The sequence below is a fragment of the Acomys minous genome, assembly GCF_964271855.1.
Source record: "Acomys minous genome assembly, chromosome: 2".
Classification (NCBI taxonomy): domain Eukaryota; kingdom Metazoa; phylum Chordata; class Mammalia; order Rodentia; family Muridae; genus Acomys; species Acomys minous.
In genome coordinates this window covers 43,455,850-43,473,216 of record NC_140484.1, presented here as the reverse complement: position 1 = coordinate 43,473,216, position 17,367 = coordinate 43,455,850, and the positions used below count along the sequence as shown (strand labels likewise).

General features: G+C 42.9%; 1 protein-coding gene across 3 annotated transcripts in view; it reads right to left on the bottom strand.

The window, feature by feature from the left end:
• CEP78 (centrosomal protein 78) overlaps positions 1-17,367 on the bottom strand; it is a 55,418-nt gene that overhangs the window by 13,863 nt on the left and 24,188 nt on the right. For 2 of the 3 annotated variants that reach the window (XM_084772276.1, XM_084772277.1), the window contains exons 13-15: positions 16,009-16,175; positions 14,872-15,040; positions 13,551-14,172 (exon numbers count right to left, since the gene is read on the bottom strand). In XM_084772276.1, the coding sequence (XP_084628402.1) occupies positions 13,612-14,172; positions 14,872-15,040; positions 16,009-16,175 (897 nt within the window). In that variant the 3' untranslated portion in view covers positions 13,551-13,611. Of the gene's footprint in view, positions 1-13,550; positions 14,173-14,871; positions 15,041-16,008; positions 16,176-17,367 lie in introns of those variants that run through there. The other variant, XM_084772278.1, reaches the window with a different exon arrangement.

The following is a 17,367-nucleotide window of genomic DNA, read 5'->3' as shown; positions in this document are numbered from 1 at the left end:
CCTCCAGGACGGTCTTCCCGTTCTTCCCTCAACTAATGGAGTTTCCTTAGGTGGCAACGGCAGACCTCGCACATCCCGCCTTGCAACAGAGACAGAAAAATCACTAGTGACTTTGCTAGAGGAAAAAAAAGGCAAAAAGGAGAAGACTGTAGGCTGCCCCGGGGACAGCAAGGAGCAGAAATGGAGAAGCCTTGAGTTTAATTAAGGCCTTTGCTTCTTCCACCACCACCAGCCTGACTGAGCCACTCCACCAGGGGAGGAAAAGCAGGAGTCTGGGAAGGAGTGGAGAAGCTTAGCTCCCCAAACTCTGAGGATGCTGACACTCAGCTGCTGATCTATGCTGGCATCTCTGAAGAGCAGGAGCTGCACAGCATGGCGCAGCTGTCCTGCCCGGGTCAGGTGCTGACTGCATGACCGTGAGCAGGTCCTCCGAGAGGCTGCTCCCCGTGTAGAATCCTCGTGAGGTCAGTGAGTGGATTCTGAGGGCTCTGAAGTGTGTCTGAAGAGAGTATGGGTCGAGTCTACTCAAGGCTGCCATGCTCTAATTTAAAAGCTCTTGCCCAAATCAGTGTCCCACCTTACATGTTTGGGAGTAGGACAGTCCGTCAAGCTCCCCAGAGATTACACAACACACTCAGAAGGCAGCATAAAACTTCTCCAACTGACGCAAGCCAGCAATACCGCAATGGCCTGATGTGAGCAAATACATGCCACACACGTTATTGCTTTGTAGATCAGGCTATCCTCCAACTCACAGTTATTCCCCTGCCTCTACCCCCCTGAGTGCTGGGATTAAAGGTGTGTGCCACCACACCCGGCTAGATCCAAAATTCTTAAAGGATTTTGTTTATTTGTGTTTTGGTTTTGGTTTTGGTTTGGTTTTTCTCATGACAAGGTTTCTCTGTGTAGCCTTGGCTGTCTTGGAACTAGCTCTATAGATCAGGTTGGCCTGAAACTCAGAGATCCACCTACCGCCTGAGTGTTGGGGCTGAAGGTGTGTGCCACCACTACCTGGCTGTTCTTAAAGGGTTTAAGCTAATTTCTGTTCAGATAGATAAGGGCCTAGGAGAAACATAAAGGCTGAACACAGAGAATAACAATAACAGATTATATATTTACATTTTGCAAATTTTCTATGAGGGGAAATTACAAATTTACTTGTCAGACATAAAAACAAGCTCATTAAAAAGAAATCAACCAGCTCGTGGCACACACCTGTAATCTCAGCACTCAGGGAGGCAGAGGCAGGCAGACCTCTGTGAGTTTGAGACCAGCCTGGTCTGCAGAGTGAGTCCAGGACAGCCAAAAGCTACACAGAGAAACACTGTCTCGAAAAACAAACAAAAAATAAAAATAAAAATAAAATAAAATAAATCAACTGTTGAGTAATTCATTTCTACCCTCTCAACATAGCTGCCTCCAGCCAGAGAAAGCCCTGCCAATCACTCAGTATATTTTTTGCTATTTTCTGGGCACACAGGCAAAAGTATACATTTGATAGATGTAAACGGGCTTGAGCCATAAGCATGCAAGCTGATAGATATAGTTGATTGTGGCACTGTCAGTTTAGTCTGTTTAGGAACACTTTGAAGCTCATGCTTTATCTTCTGCAGAGTAGTACATGGCCAAGGTTGGTATACATCAGCTCAACAGTTCCCTGCCGAGCTTCACCTCATGGCTCAACAGTGTCTCAGCAGACCAGCTCTGCTCTCTCGTGGTTCAGTAGTGTCCTAGCAGATCAGCTCTGTAAGTCCAAAGCCAGCCTGATCTACAAAGCAAGTCCAAGACAGCCAGGACTACAAGAGAAACCCTGTCTCAGAAAAAAGAAAAGAAAAAGAAAGAGAGAAAGAAAGAAAGAGAGAAAGAAAGAAAGACAGACAGACTCAGGAGCCAGATATTGAGGTAAAAGTCTACTAGCTTAGAGAGGCAGACAAAGCACCCAGCTGACCTTCCTACTCAGCCAATGTCCAAGTAGAGAAAAGCCCCTACTCCTTCTCCACACTGTCTTAAATACCTTTTGACTCAATGCCCCTCTTTCCTCTGTTTTCTTATGTTCACTCCCTGTCAACTGGTTGCCTGCTCCACCTCTTGACCTATGGTTGACTTTATTTAGATCTTGTTTACAGAAAGCTCTTGGGTTAAAGGTGTATACTAGGGCTGAACCATACCACCACAACAAAACAGGTTTTTCCAGTTCACAATGTTTGGGTTCACAGTGTGATCAAATATCCTGGAACAAACTGGAGGTTGTCATGGATCTTAGATAATTACTGAAAGCCCTGGGAGAAGCCAGTTCTCCGTCTCTCAGCAGTCATTAGCTGCCTGTATTTCTTTGTCTAGGGAATTCTAGGGATGGGATTCAGTGAGATTTCCTCTTTCCCTGTTCAGGTCTTGTTTTGGCAAGCACGTAGTTGAAGTACCATGGGTGTAGCCTACCTGTCATTTCCAGGAGATACAATCTCATAGCAGATTTCCTTGTCCTCTGGCTCTTCCAAGCTTTGGAGTCTCTTTAGAGATATTTCCTGAGCCTTAGGTATAGGCAATGCCTTGTAGATGTGGTCTTTGCAGCTGGGCTTCCTATAATCTATGTATCTCTGCATTATGACCAGTAGTTATGACCAGTTGTGATTTTTCTTTTTTTTTTCCTTTTTTCTTTCTTTCTTTTCTGTTGTTGTTTTGTTTTTTGTTTTTTTGTTTTTTGTTTTTCGAGACAGGGTTTCTCTGGTAAGCCTTGGCTGTCCTGGACTCACTTTGTAGACCAGGCTGTCCTCGAACTCACAGTGATCCACCTGTCTCTGCCTCCCAAGTGCTGGGATTAAAGGTATATGCCACCATATCTGGATCCTCAGTTATGATTTTTTTCATCTGCTCCAAAGAGATGTTGCTTTGATGAGGGGTGAGAGCTACACCTATCTGTAGGCATAAGAATACATTTTATAAAAGCAGTTAGGAACTATGTTGGACTAGTAAAGTTGAAATAGTGGGTTGTCTTCTAAGATCCCTGACTGCACTGGTCCCAGGTAGCTGGCTAGGTTTCTAGTATTGGGCATGATTTCCTTCCTGTTGAGTGGGCATGAAGTTCAATTTAACAGCTGTTGGTTATCACCAAGATGTGTGTACCACTATTGCAACTTTAAGGGCATCTTGTCATGCTGGTCATTGTTGTAGTTCATAAGCATCACAGCTGTATAGGAATATGGATTATGTCTATCCCTTGACAGCTTACATAGTACTTTCTGGTACTATGAAAATTAGACTGCATGAAAGAGGCTTTCAGGTCCGATCCAGCTCAAATCTTCTGAGTCTTATATTTGAAGTGTGTGGTGTCTTCAGCAATGGGGGGTTGCTTTCAACCTCTCAGAGGCAACAAACGGCAACAGAAATAGCCTATACTGTTTTGGAGTTGCTTGGACTACCCTAACCAACAGTTCAAATGCAGACTTCTCATGTCTGGTACTGGGGAGTTTGTTAGTCTATAGTACATGGTGCTATACCTAGCAAAACTATCTGCTGTAATAAAAGGAGAAATAAAAATTTTCTATGACACAAAAAGCCTAAAAGTTTCATACCCACCAAAACATCCCTAAAGAGAGTACTGGATGCCATACTTTGAATTGAAGAGAGAAATAAGCACAGACAAGAGACTCTAGAAAGATACCAAATAAAGCTATAGTTAATAAGATGGAAAGCACAAATAAGAACATAAGCAGCAAAAATGATGGCAATCAACACACATCTTTCAATAATAACATTAAATATAAATGGCCTCAACTCTCTAGTGAAAAGACACAGGCTAGTTTCAAGACGTATCAAGCTGGAAAATGAGAAGCCAGAAGAGTAGAGCACATTGCTGAGTTAGTTTGAGGCCAAGCAGAGCAATTTCGGGCTGAGAGACAAAACACGTTAAGTAAGTCAGCTGGGAGAAGAGTTTGAGCCAGAACAGCTAAGTTGAGCCAACTAACCAGGAGCTAAGAAAGAACAAATAAGGTTGAGCTTATTAAGCAATAAGTCTCAGTGTCTGAAAACACTCTGAGCTTAGGATAGATTATACAGAGGCCATAAGCTTCCAGGACTAGGCCTAAATTAGCAGAAGGAGGCAGTAAGCCTCCCAGACAACAATTGAGCCAGGAAAATAAAATTACTTTTACATATGGTGCTCAATGTTGTTGGTAAGAAAACCCAACATGATTGAAGAAGAAAGCCCACAAATGTACCAGAAACAGAGGACATTGGACAGAAAGCTGCAGAAGAGAAATTCACCTGGGATCATCTTCAAAAGAAGATTCAGTTGTTTGAGTTCAGAAAGACTCGGGAGACTCAGAGCAGTGGGACCATCTATCCCAGAGCAAGGAACCCACAGGAGCCTCTCAGACAGTGAATCACAGTAATCCACCCCAAAAGACAACTTTCATTATATAGACAGACTTTTCCTGCATTAACAATGAGAAACTCCATTTCAGGTCCCTTGAGAACAAGGGTAGGAGCTGAGGATATAGAAATGTTGCTTGGTAAAGCCACTGTACCACTCATTGCTATTGTGACCAATGGAGTGAACCCCTCACTATGTCAAGTGCAATCTTTGTATTTTCCTTTCAAAAATGGTTGAAAATAATAGTCATATAACAAAAATTAGCTATGATAATACAAAAACATGAGAAACCAGAGCCAGAGGAACTAAGAGAACAGAAAATGCTTAATTATGAACCTATGGTACATAATGAAATTGACGATCAAGGTAGACAGCCCACTGATAATGGGTAAAAAGCCTGGTTCGGTGCAACTAAGGCCAACTCATTGGCATGGAGCAGGGACTATAAGAATAGAATACTTTAATGTCTAGTTTATGTGTGGATTCATAAAAATCTAATTGTATCTTGAGAAACAGAAAAGGGTAATAAGATTAGCTAAAAGACATTGGGTTGTAAACTGAGTGTGGCGGTACATGCCTTTAATCTCAGCACTCAGGGAAGGAGAAGCAGGTGGATCTCTGTGAGTTAGAAGCCAGCCTGGTCTACAAAAAGAAACCCTGCCGAGAGAGAGAGAGAGAGAGAGAGAGAGAGAGAGAGACAGACAGACAGACAGACAGACAGACAGACACACAGACACACAGACAGCGACACAGAGACACAGAGACAGACAGAGACACAGAGACAGAGACAGACAGTCTTACAAATCAAAGTCATGGAAGAGAAGCAGAAAGACAGCAACGCAGATGCTGCAGAAAGCAGAGCCCCCTGCATGGAGCTGGCTTAAAAAAACCGATGAAGAGGGGACAGATAGTTCATCAGACTGGCAGACTGGAAACTTTGATGGTGAGATGGACTGTTGCTGAAGGACAGATGATCAGGACTGCAATTATGGATGATTATCAAATCAGTAGCTGAGTGGATCTTCAAATGGATATTCTGACTGTTAAGACTGTGGGATTGGTAATTATTTCTATTGTAAAGTTTAAACTGTATACCATTTTTAGCTTAAACAGAAAGGGGGAAGTTGTAGAATGTTAATTAAGAACATGGCGGTTCTGCCAAGAGATCACATCCAAAGACCTTCTAGGTTTATGTGACCTGGCTGGCAAGAGATAACATACAAAAAATCTTCTAGATCTGTATGATCTGGCTGGAACACAAACATGCCTTTAATCCAGGAGACAGAGGCAAACAGATCTGAGTTCAGTATGCCCAGGTTGAGAGATCCCCAAAGACTACCAGGAACCACTTCTAATGAAAGTGCACAGGGGTCATTTATTCAAGCCTGGGCAGGCACTCACTCCCTAATCTATGCAGTGGACTGGAAGGGAGAGCCCTGAGCTTAGAAAATGTGTGGGTTTTTTTTTTCTTATAGGCTTTAGACAAAGAAATGAGTTTTACAGGATGACATTTGAATATGACAGACCAAAGTGACTCCATTTTGCTTAAAACCTCCATCCTGTACTAGGGCGACCTAGCCCTGAACTCCAGTTCCAGGAAAAAACACAAAATGTACACTCAGGACAAACACAAGTAACCAATCACCTGGAAACAGTAAAGTATCAAAAATTCCAGATGCTTCCTCAGATTTTCTACAAGTTAGCCATTTGTGGTTTGGCACTGGACTCAAACCAATCAGTTTAAAGGGCAACATTCCCCCACAAATGTCAACCAATGAGATGTTTGTCAAGCTGGAAACCCCTCTGCTTGCTTGCTTGCTTGCTTGCTTGCTTGCTGCATTCTATAAAAACCCTTCTCTCCCTGGCTCAGAACACCAAGAACCGCTGTGTTGGCGACAGTGTAGGCTGGAGCTCGAGCTTGTAATAAAGACCCTTGTGTGTTTGCATCAGACGTGGCTCCTGAGGGCTCTTTGAGGATCTTGTGATCTGGGCATAACAGACAGACAAATATGTCTGCCCCTAATAGGCTGTTGTTATGTGCCAGACTATTTGTGGTCAGCTTGACAAGCAGAAAGTATATTTGGACTCCGGGTGCTTTCCCAAAGCGAGATGATTGGCTGTTGCTTGCTAGGTGAGCACTTAAGAAATGCAAGGTTGGGTTCACTTTGTGGTTAAAGTAACCTGGTGCAGGGACTCTTACCCAGACCTGGAGGTATAAACAATTTTTTTCCTTAGAACATAAACATTGGCTCTTAGTCAGCTTGACCTCATCCAGGGAGTTCTTTGTGAGCTAGAGTCAGAGGTCTTTTGTGATACAATGGAGTCTGGTAGCCCTTTAACAGAATGGAGTTTGTCAGACTCCACATTCCCCCTTCTCACTTACCTAAATCAAATATTTGATTTTATGACTTTTGCCTAGAATACAAGGGATTGTTTTGTGTCCTCAAAAACATAATTTTGATAGCATTAATGTGGTCATGGACAAACACGAAATAAAGTCTATTATATAAGGGGCACAAAGCATGACTGGGAGGCACAGAACTAAGGGCCTATTTTCTTGTATGTCAGTAAGTGCCAGAGAGTTGCCCTTGGCTTAGCATTTCAGTCTACAAAGTGAGAAAACGGTGAGATTATTCTCTTTTGAAACTTCTTCCTGCTGACATTAGGGGTGCTGTTATCAGGGCCTAGGAAGGGTGAAAAGCTAGTAATGGGGCACTTATCAGAAGCATCTGTTTAGCCGATCTAGTAGAAGAGACAGGGAGCAGTCATATCTGTGGGGCTGGTTTACATTAGCTTCCAGCAGGTCCAGACCCAGCAGCTTGTAAGCCACAGGTGATCTCTGGATGGAGTCTGTTAGCCAGGTAAAAACCTGAGACAAATATAGACTAGGGACAGAAGCTAAAATTGTGTCTCTAAGACAGTCAGAGTAGGTGTATGCCTTTGAGACCCAGTAAAAGTATGGACAGTCTTTTCTTGATATACAAATTGTACAGACTCTTTTTTTTTTTAGCATAATGAAGAGTAGCCAGCCTATAGATTTTGAAAGAAGATCTACAGCCAGTCCTTCTTAAATTATTTTTTTAAAAAAAGCAACAAAACAGAAGGGGGTACCTCTAAACTCATTCTATGAAGCCAGTATTACTTCAATGCCCAAACAAGGTGAAGACACAACAACAGCAACATAGACTCAATAAAATATTAACAAACAAAATACCGGCACAGGCCAAAATTATCCACCATGATCATGTTGGAAATTCAGGGACCTCTATACATATGGTACCACGGTACACACATACATTAAAATAAATGTAACAGTAACTAAAAGTAATAAAGTACAACTTGCTTCAAAAACAATACAACAGCCTGCCAATAACAAAACTCCCCCTTTGCATAGTGTACTGGTTAGTTTATGTCAACTTGACACAAACTAGGGTCATCAGAGAGGAAGGAGCCTCAGTTGAGAAATAGCCTCCATAAGATCCAACTGTATTAATTCCAGCACTCAGAGAGGCAGAGGCAGGTGGATCTCTGTAAATTCAAGGACAGCCTGGTCTACAAAGTGGGTCCAGGATAGCCAATGCTACACAGAGAAACTCTGTCTCCCAAAAAAACAAACAAACAAACAAACAAAGATCAAACCGTAAAGCATTTTTAAAATTAATGATTGATGGGGAGGGCCCAGCCCATTGTGGGTAGTCCATTCCCTGGGCTGGTGGTCCTGGGTTCTATAAGAAAGCAGGTTGAGCAAACCATGAGGAGTAAGCCAGTAAGTAGCACCCCTCAGTGGCCTCTGCATCAGCTCTTGCCTCCAGGTTCCTGCCCTGCTTGAGTTCCTGTCCTGACTTCCTTAGATGATGAATAGCAGCAATATGGAAGTGTAAGCCAAATAAACCCTTTCCTCCCCAACTTTCTTTTTGGTCATGGTGTTTCATTGCAGTGATAGAAATCCTAAGACACATAGCATGGTCACTTTCAGGCATGTATAGGTTGTGCAAGCACAACACATATTGTTATTAATAACATATGTGGCCTGAGAGCCTTACATGAACGCATTATCCATACATGTTCATCTGAGTAAGGCAAGTAGAAACCTGTCAGCACTATAGCCTTTGCACTGTGCTGCACACCCACCGACTCCAAACAATGGAGAAAGTTTCTCCTCTCCTTAGTGGTCGACAAACCTGGCACACTTCCAAGGGTGGGTTCAATTATTTTAAGCTTTATGAGTGTTTTATCCATCTCTCTATATATATGCACCACATACATGAAGTGTCCCTAGACTGGAAGAGGGTGTCAGAACTAGACGTAGGTGGCTCTGCAAGAGCAGCAAGTGCTCTAAACTGCTGAGCCGTATCTATAACACCTACTTGGCAGTGGGGCATGCCACAGCACACGTGACCAGAGGACAACTCGCAGAACCATGTAGGTTCTAGGGACTGAATCATCTACTCAGTGAGCTACCTCATCAGCTCAGTCTCAGACAGTGCCAATTCAAGCTTATTCCCAATGCATCCTGGTCCAGGGTATGACGGCCAATTCAGCTATAACTGGGTATATGCAAAACTATGTCTCAAAGTGAACTTTTAGGGAGAGCCCCCTACTTGCCATCTTATGACTGTGAATAATTGGGGGGAGGGTGTTTACGATTAAATGCAGATGCATTATGGGATAGGGCTGTTAATCAAAGTAAGAGAATTATCCAAACCATGTTCTTAATAACCAAACTCCTTTCTTTAAAACCCTACAAAAGAAAGCTCCAAACAGTAATTGGAGACCTTGAGTATCTTTACTCCATGGCTTTTTTGTAATGTATTTGGTCTGGGAGTGGCGGTTGCACACATCTGTAATCCCAGCACTGGAGGCTGTGGGAGTGGGGGAACACAGGGAGACAGATCTCTGTATTTGAATCTGTTCTTGGCTTTGCTATTTTGCAGGCTATATAGGCTTTCATTGTTTTATTTGTTTTATTCTTGAATAAGAGACCAAGAACCTGTGAACACCAAGCCCAGATTCTGATCACTGGTAACACACTTGGCAGAGCTGGCCAGGAGGTAAGAAAATAACATTCTTTCCTGTCTTAAGGCTAGAAAAATTCCCTCTCTACTTTGCCCTTTTCACGCTGAGGTCTGTGGCTCGCAGCAGGCTGAACTAGGAAGTTTGTTTGGAAGCCTTGCCAATGGCTTTCAACTGTTTAACCTGAGCTCCTTGATGACAAAACAACAGAGAACAGGAGCGCCAAACAAGGGTAGTGGAGGGGTCTTTGTTTAGGGAGCTTGTTCCCTGGCAGAATAAAAGTCTGGTGTTCCAAGAAAATGGCCCACAGAATCAACTAAGCAAGGCTCACAGGGCTCACAGAGACTGAACTGACAACCAGGGAGTTGTGTATGGGCCTGTTCCAGGTCCTCTGCATATGTTATGATTGTGTGGCTTGGTGTTCTTGTGGGAGCCCAACAACATCTCTGACTCTTTTGCCTGCTTTCGGGACCCTTTTCCTCCTACTAGGATGCCTTGTCTAGCCTTGATGAGGATGTGTGCCTAGTCTCGTTGTAACTTGATATGCCATGTTGGGTTGATATCCCTGGAAGGCCTGCCCTCTTGTGAGAGCAGGAGTGGATCTTGTGTGTCTGGGGTGGGGTGGGGGGTTGGGGGGACAACAGGAAGGAAAGGGGGAAGGGAAAATTGCAGTTGGGATGTAATATATAAAAAAGGGAAACAAAGGTCTAGTGTTCCTGCCTTTATTTTGTGTCTCCTCTTTAAATCACCTCCATAACTCTACACACGCTTGTGAATGATTCAAGCAAAGCCACAACACATGAATAAATCATGTTCTTAATGTCTGAATTCTAGCAATAGATGTTTTGTAATTTAGACAGATGTAAAATTAAAAAGCAAACAGAAGAAATGGAATAAAGAAAAAAAAAATCTAAGCCACACATTAGGTTCTACTTCAGAGAGCAGAAACAATCTCAAAGGACGGTGGGGACCTCAGCATCTTAGTTTCAGGAATAGTAAAATCTAATAGAATTATTTCAGATCCACGAAAGACCAAAGAGAACAGTAAAAGGAAAGGAAAGGAAGAACTGAAAAATTGCTGCAGCCTCTCAAACCCTGGCCTGTGCACAGCAGGACCTGGAGCTCTGGGCCTGGGGCAATGGGCGATGATGCCCTACAACAGCTGCTTCACCCAGGACAGACGGAGATGAAGGGGAAGATGAAGAATGGTACCTAGCCCCACCAGAGCTCCCTTGTGATCCCCGGCTTCTGTCTTTTAAACTGAACCTAACTTAGGAGGTGGAGGCTGGAAGATGGCCATGAGCTCAACTTTAGCCTGTGCAAAGCAAGTTCAAGGTCATTGTGAGCTGCATGACACTGCCTCCCCCATTTCATGAAATCAGACTGAGCAGATGATACAGATCTTGAGGCCACTCACCTCATGACATCATTGGAAACTCTTAGACTAGTAATAAGTCTGAGAAACAGATAAAAATCAGAAAAGGTCATCTTGAAAAATATGTAAAAATGGTTATATGCTGTTAGAGTGAGCACACAAGGAGATCAAAGTGTAGAATTTGACAGTAAGGCCATACCTGGGAATTGTTCTCTATGATGACAATCTAAAAAAGAAAACTGTTAGTGTTTTGCCTACTTTTATTGCCTGTGCACCACGTGGGCATCTGTTGCCCTGGAACTGGAGTTAGACAGCTATGAACTGCCATGTGGGTACTGGGAGTCAAAGCTAGGTCCCCTGAAAGAGTGGCAAGTGTTCTTAACCACTGGGCCACCTCTTTAGCACCTGACAATTTTTTAAAAGCATACACACATTATATAATGTTTTTAAATTATTTTAGGGCAGATGAGATGGCTCACCATGTAAAAGCATTTATCATTGTGAGCATGACAACCTGTTTGGTCCCTGGAACCCATGTAAAGATAGTAGTGCACAGATTCCACAAAGTTGTCCTGACTGCCACACACAGGGCATGGCACATGGACACCCTAGGATGGATGGACAGACACACAAACACACACACACACCAACACCACCACCACAACCGCCACCCCCCACAAAATAAAAGCTTTAAATTATTAAATTCTACTCCATTAAAAACTGTAAATAAGAAAAACAAAATAAAAGGCTAGATGTGGTAGCTCCTGCCTCTACACCCAGTATTCAAATGGCAGAGAACTGCCTCAAAGTTAAGGACAGCCAGGGATACACACCAAGACAACTTCAAAACACAATTAAAGGATGGCTCAGAAGTTAAGGACCTGGGTTGTTTCCAGCACACATATGGTGGCTCACCACATTCACAACTCCAGTTCCAGAGGAACCACAGTCTTCTTCTGACCTCTGTGAATATCACTCATGCACATACACGCATGCAGGCAAAACATTCAAACACATAATAAAAACATCTAAAATCTTTTTTTCAACAAAGAAAACTGAAAAAGCAAAACCAAACTACAGGTGTGTTGGTATAGACTTATAATCTCAGCAGGATGAGGGGCAGGAGAGGATCGTTGCACAGGTGAGTGGTAGAGTATGTACATACTGTACTATATAAACCCTGGCTCCATTCCAGAACACGTTTGTAGACAGACAGACAACACAGATAGACACACACACACACACACACACACACACACCAAACAAACAAACAAACAAACAAACAAACAAAAACACCAAAAATCAAAATAAAATAGCTCCAACTAAAATAAAACAAGACAAATTCATAGCCAGACAAGCGGCACATGCCTTTAATCCCAGCACTCAGGATTAAAGAAAAGCAAGAAAACTCACCTGTGCTGGCATAGTAAGGCCGAGGATGTAAAATGTAAACCTTGCATGTGAGGCCTCAGTTTAACCCTAAGATCCCAAGCACTAAAAGGCTAAAAATACAAGGCAATCCACACATGTAATTTTGGGTTTTGTTCACTTTTCCTACCCCCAGGCAGCAGGGACTCTAAGAGTTCCTGAGGTCTCCTGGCCACTGCCTGCATGGTGCCAGGGAGCTAACACTTTTATCTGTAGTTTCCCAAGCACAACACATGTGGTTCTGTACCCTTGCCTATGCGGCAACCTCTGTCTTAGGTACCTCCTCTCTTCATTTCCCTAGTCACCAGAATCTAACCAGTCTGCCAACTTTACTAAGGATGTAAGGTTCATGTTAGACAGATACAACGTCTATTCTCTTTAGGCCTCTTCCTTCCTCCACAGCTAAATTCTCAGCATCACCGCTGCAGAGTATGGTACTGCACTAAGACACCTGCTTGTGTGTCTTCAGTCTGCCGAAGAGCAGACTACATTTTGTGCCGCTCTTCCCCGTGATTAACCAACTCATAGCCTCCTTAACAACCGCACAGGGTTTTTCTCACCTCCCACTCTGTTTTTTATTAAAGGATTTATCTGTTTTTCCCCCAGGGAGGGACAGTTAGACTGGAGGTAAGTTCATGATCTTACATACGCAGCCTAGGTGGCACAGGGCACAGGTGTGCCTCTGACAGCCCTGCTCTCAAAACTAGTGTCCAATGGCTTTTCTCTGGCATCTTCCTTGAGCTGTCTTGTTCCTAACAGGGAAACAGGATGATTAAATGATCCAGCACATTGGATCCAGTCAACACTTCAACTGGGTCACCTATCTCTAAGTTGTTACAACTTTGGGCCATTCACACACTGTTTCTTCACATTCATTTTTAAAATGGCCTAGTATGCCCTCACCAAAGCTGTTGCAAACACCACAGGAAGATGTGCGCTGCTTTGGCTAGGAATTACGATATGCCAAGGGGGTTTCTGGCCACTCGACTCCTCCTTCTACACTTAACTAAATGTTGCAGCCATTCAATTAAGTCAGTCTAATCCCTTTCCAGCCGTGTGTGTGTGTGTGTGTGTGTGTGTGTGTGTGTGTGTGTGTGTGTGTGTGTGTGGTTTCTCCCCCTCTACTCTCCCATCCCCGGTTTACTGCTTTTCCCCCTCCACACAATAGCAGTTCCATAGGATAAAAGGTTTACTTTCTTATTTTCTGGAAGCCATCACACCCAGAAACTGTCTTATAAACTAGACCATCCATAAATATGTGTCAAATGGATTATGTAAGTGAAAAGAAAAAATATGATTTTTAAATAAGTATAAATTGCCCTATAGTCTTTCTGGCCCTGTATTTTAAGATTTCACACATTATAATAAAAGCATAAGAAAATTTATTAAAATTTGAAGGCAAAATCATAATTTCAAAAGGTTATACCTATGTCAGGTGTGCTGACAAATGGACACTTTCCTGAAATTCACAATCAGACCCAATAGTATCACTTCCAGAATGTTCTAGAGGACTGGGTTTACTTTTGATAGTCTTGGATGAGATAGTCACTATTCTATTTTCTTTCTTGACAGAAATACATTTTTTCAAAGATTCACTTTTAATTGGCTCATTAAGCAAAGACCTTTTCCCCCCAGTTCCTTTGCTTTTTGAGTTTCCAGCAGCATCCAAGTCGGAAAGCAGGTCCTTCCCAGAGTGTTTCTCAGAGGAGTGCTTTCTGGAGTGCTCACTCGTGGGCCCCTTATCTGAAGAAGACCTGCTGTGTTTAGACAACATTGCCTCTTCTCTTTGGCTCCTGCCTCCAGATATCCCTTCTGCTAACGGAGAGCCTGTTCTAGCAAGGCATCCTGCTGCAGATCCCTCCTGCTGCTCAGGGGCTGCGACCCCCAGGTTGTCTCTGGAAGCTACCAATGCCTCTTGTGTAGAAACTGGACCCTGGAAGGTGTCGAGAAGTAAAGGAATCCTAGCATCACTTGTAATCTTCTGGAACTACAAGGAAAACAGCAAAGCTTACGTGAACAAAGTGAGCCAGTAAAGAGTTAAAATCGTCATTTTTTCCCCCAAGTTTACTTTTACTATTTTTAGAGTGTCTCTATGTGTGTGTGTGTGTGTGTGTGTGTGTGTGTGTGTGTGTGTGTATGTATGTGTGAGTATGTGTGTCTGTCTGTCTGTCTGTGTGCATGACTAGAAGATGGGAATAGGATCCCATGGAGCTATAGTCCTAGGTGCTAGGGACTCTACTCAAGTCCTCTGGAAGAGCCATAGCTCTTAGCCATAGCCAGCCCCTCTCTCCAGCCCTGTATCTGTGATCTTATTAAGCAGTTAGTTCTCCATTAAGATGTTATGGCCATTCATTTTCCTAATTATACAATGCCATGTGACTCAAAATTGATATATATATATCATAGTGAGATAAGGCCTCACTGTGTAGCCTTGGCTAGTCTGGAATTTCATTATGTACACCAGGCTGGCTTTAAACTCACAGAGACCTGCCTGCTTGTCCCTGCCTCCCAAGGGCTAGGATTAACAGTGTGTGTCACCATGCCCAAACCATTTTCTTACCGACAATAATGCGGCTACTGGAGACAGATACAAGCTAACGCTGCCAGAGACAGACTGCCATTACTTTCTCTGGCCTGAGCAACTCCTTGCTAGTAGCTTGAACCACAGCCTGTGGGGTCCACTTACTTGGATATTCTGCATTTGTTCTGTGGCACTCTGTTTCCAGTCTGGTTTTTCTTCTTCAAGTGCTATCTGTTCTTCCGCAGGTGCACTAACCGTAGAACTCATCTGGGGACGACCTAATAGGTGAAAATCTGACTGATCTATACCAGCCATAGTGGCAAGCTGCCCAAGCCTGCAGACAGGAAGAAAGGAGGAAAAGGCCACCACTTAGAACAACTTAACTTCACCCACACTACAAGCATGAAATACATGCACAAATGAACACCTAGATTTAAAATCTTAGCAACCAAATGCCTACTTCACTCAACAGCCCCATCCCTATTGCCGATTTCCACCCATCTGAGACCACTGGATCAGATCGCCCAATCCTTTCAGCACCCATTCCCCTCAATAATATATCAAATATCACTTGACTTTCCATAGCACCCATCACTGCTTCATTTTAAATACTGTTCCCACAGCTTCAACCTCTACCATGTCCATGCCCTCTTTCCTTGGCTTCCAAATATGCACTCCTTTCTAGGCCAGCCTGCGCACTGAGTGCACTGCTCCATCAGCCGCCTTCAGCGCTCGCTCTTAGCATACTGTGCTTTGGTCTTGAGACTCCTGTAGGCCAAGCTGGGCTCAAAACTTTCATGTAGATAAGAGTGACTATTGTTCTTAGGTGAGAACCGTGACCTAATCCTGTGTCCACAACAACCCTGGAGATCAACTACATCCTAAGGCCGAGGGATGGGAACTTACCTCAACCTCATTTAACAAGCAAAATGAATAAATGGCAGGAAATATAGTCTAAATATTTTAAATAAAAATGATCTTTAACAGACTTTAAACAACATGTTAAAGGACATACTTATAGCAGACAAAACTGTATACAATTCATACGCCCAATGTCATTAACTTAGTCTTTCCCAGGACCAACAAGTATTCTTTATGTTACTCTTTTGGGATGGTCTTTCTAATGAGGTCGGTTGACCATTGTCTATTTCTTTAAAAGGAATTCTCTATTAAAAAGCAAATCAAATGTACTGTTGGTAATCACATGTTAAAAATATGCCTTGTGGAAGCTAAGAAATGTCGAGTTCCTCAGCAACTACCATTAAAGCCATTGAAGGAAAAATGCCCACCCTCCGGATATACCCAGCATCTTTAAGGAGATCCAAGAAAGCGTGAAACTTCTGGAAAGAATTCTCAATGCTGCCCAAGACTCCTTCATCATCCAGGATCATGCTTGTCACCGACTGTGCATGAAGGGCTTCGGACAGGGAAGAATTTATATTTCTTAGCTGGGCATTTTCATGTTCTAGCTACAAAAGATCAAGAATGCACAGTGTGATTTTCCTCACAGTTATCTAATGACAAGTTTCCAATACCTAAACTGAAACATTAAAAAAAGTAATTAACTTACTACATTTTTTGGCATTTGATTAACTAATCTAATCCTCAATCGATGCAAGCAATAACCACAATAACCATGACACATAATAATCTCCATCTGGAGACACTTGGTAAGATTTCCTATATAACAAGTAGATGAAAATAGTTTCTGTTTTACTAATGATTTTTCCAAAGATCACATCCTTAACTGTTTAAATTCATATTGGACCATTGTACAGCAGAGAACTAGCCACCTAAGATTCATCTTTTGTTTTTTGTTTTGTTTTGTTTTTCAAGACAGGGTTTCTCTGTGTAGCCTTGGCTATCCTGGACTCGCTTTGTAGACCAGGCTAGCTTCGAACTCACAGAGATCCGCCTGCCTCAAGAGGACAAGTGACTCTTGGGAGTCAGCTCCCTCCTACCATCATGTAGGAACTAGGGACCCACCTCAGGCTGCTGGGCTTGGCAGTAAGTGCCTTTACCCACTGAACCATCTTGCTGGCCCCCAGGTATGTTGTGATTACGTTAACATCTTAAGTGCACAGCTACCACTCTCCACGTTCCTGAGCAGTTCTCTGTAGCTTCTTGCTTTCTTCATCTACTCAGGCAACACATCAAACCCAACCCTGGTATTTCTCAGAAGGGCAAAGCAAACATAATATACTTTTGCCTTATGTCATCCAGTGTTCAATACTTAATGAATAAACAAATGTCCTTTAATATCATACATACGGCTTGAAGGTTCTTCCTTACACTCACTTTGTAGTTAAAAAAAAAAAAAGACCCCAAAACACTACTTGTAAAGCTTGTCAGTTTTATGCAAATCAGCCTAATAGTCTAGTTCAGTGCTCACCGCACAGACTTTTACCTCCCATGGCATTCTTAGGAGCTTTTCATTTTCTTGGACTTCTAATTCTTAAAAAACCGAGTCTGGCCAGGCATACTCCCCTAGCCTTTGCCTTCCAAGCACCAGTACTAAGCCCTGCACCACAATGCCCACCGCCTTAGACTTTTAGATTATTTGTTTTCCTAATTCCCTGTAAGAAGGCAGCCTGACCACCACTCACGGTACATACACAGTGTAAGACTAGTAAATTGGTTTCATACATGGCAGTCAAAGGA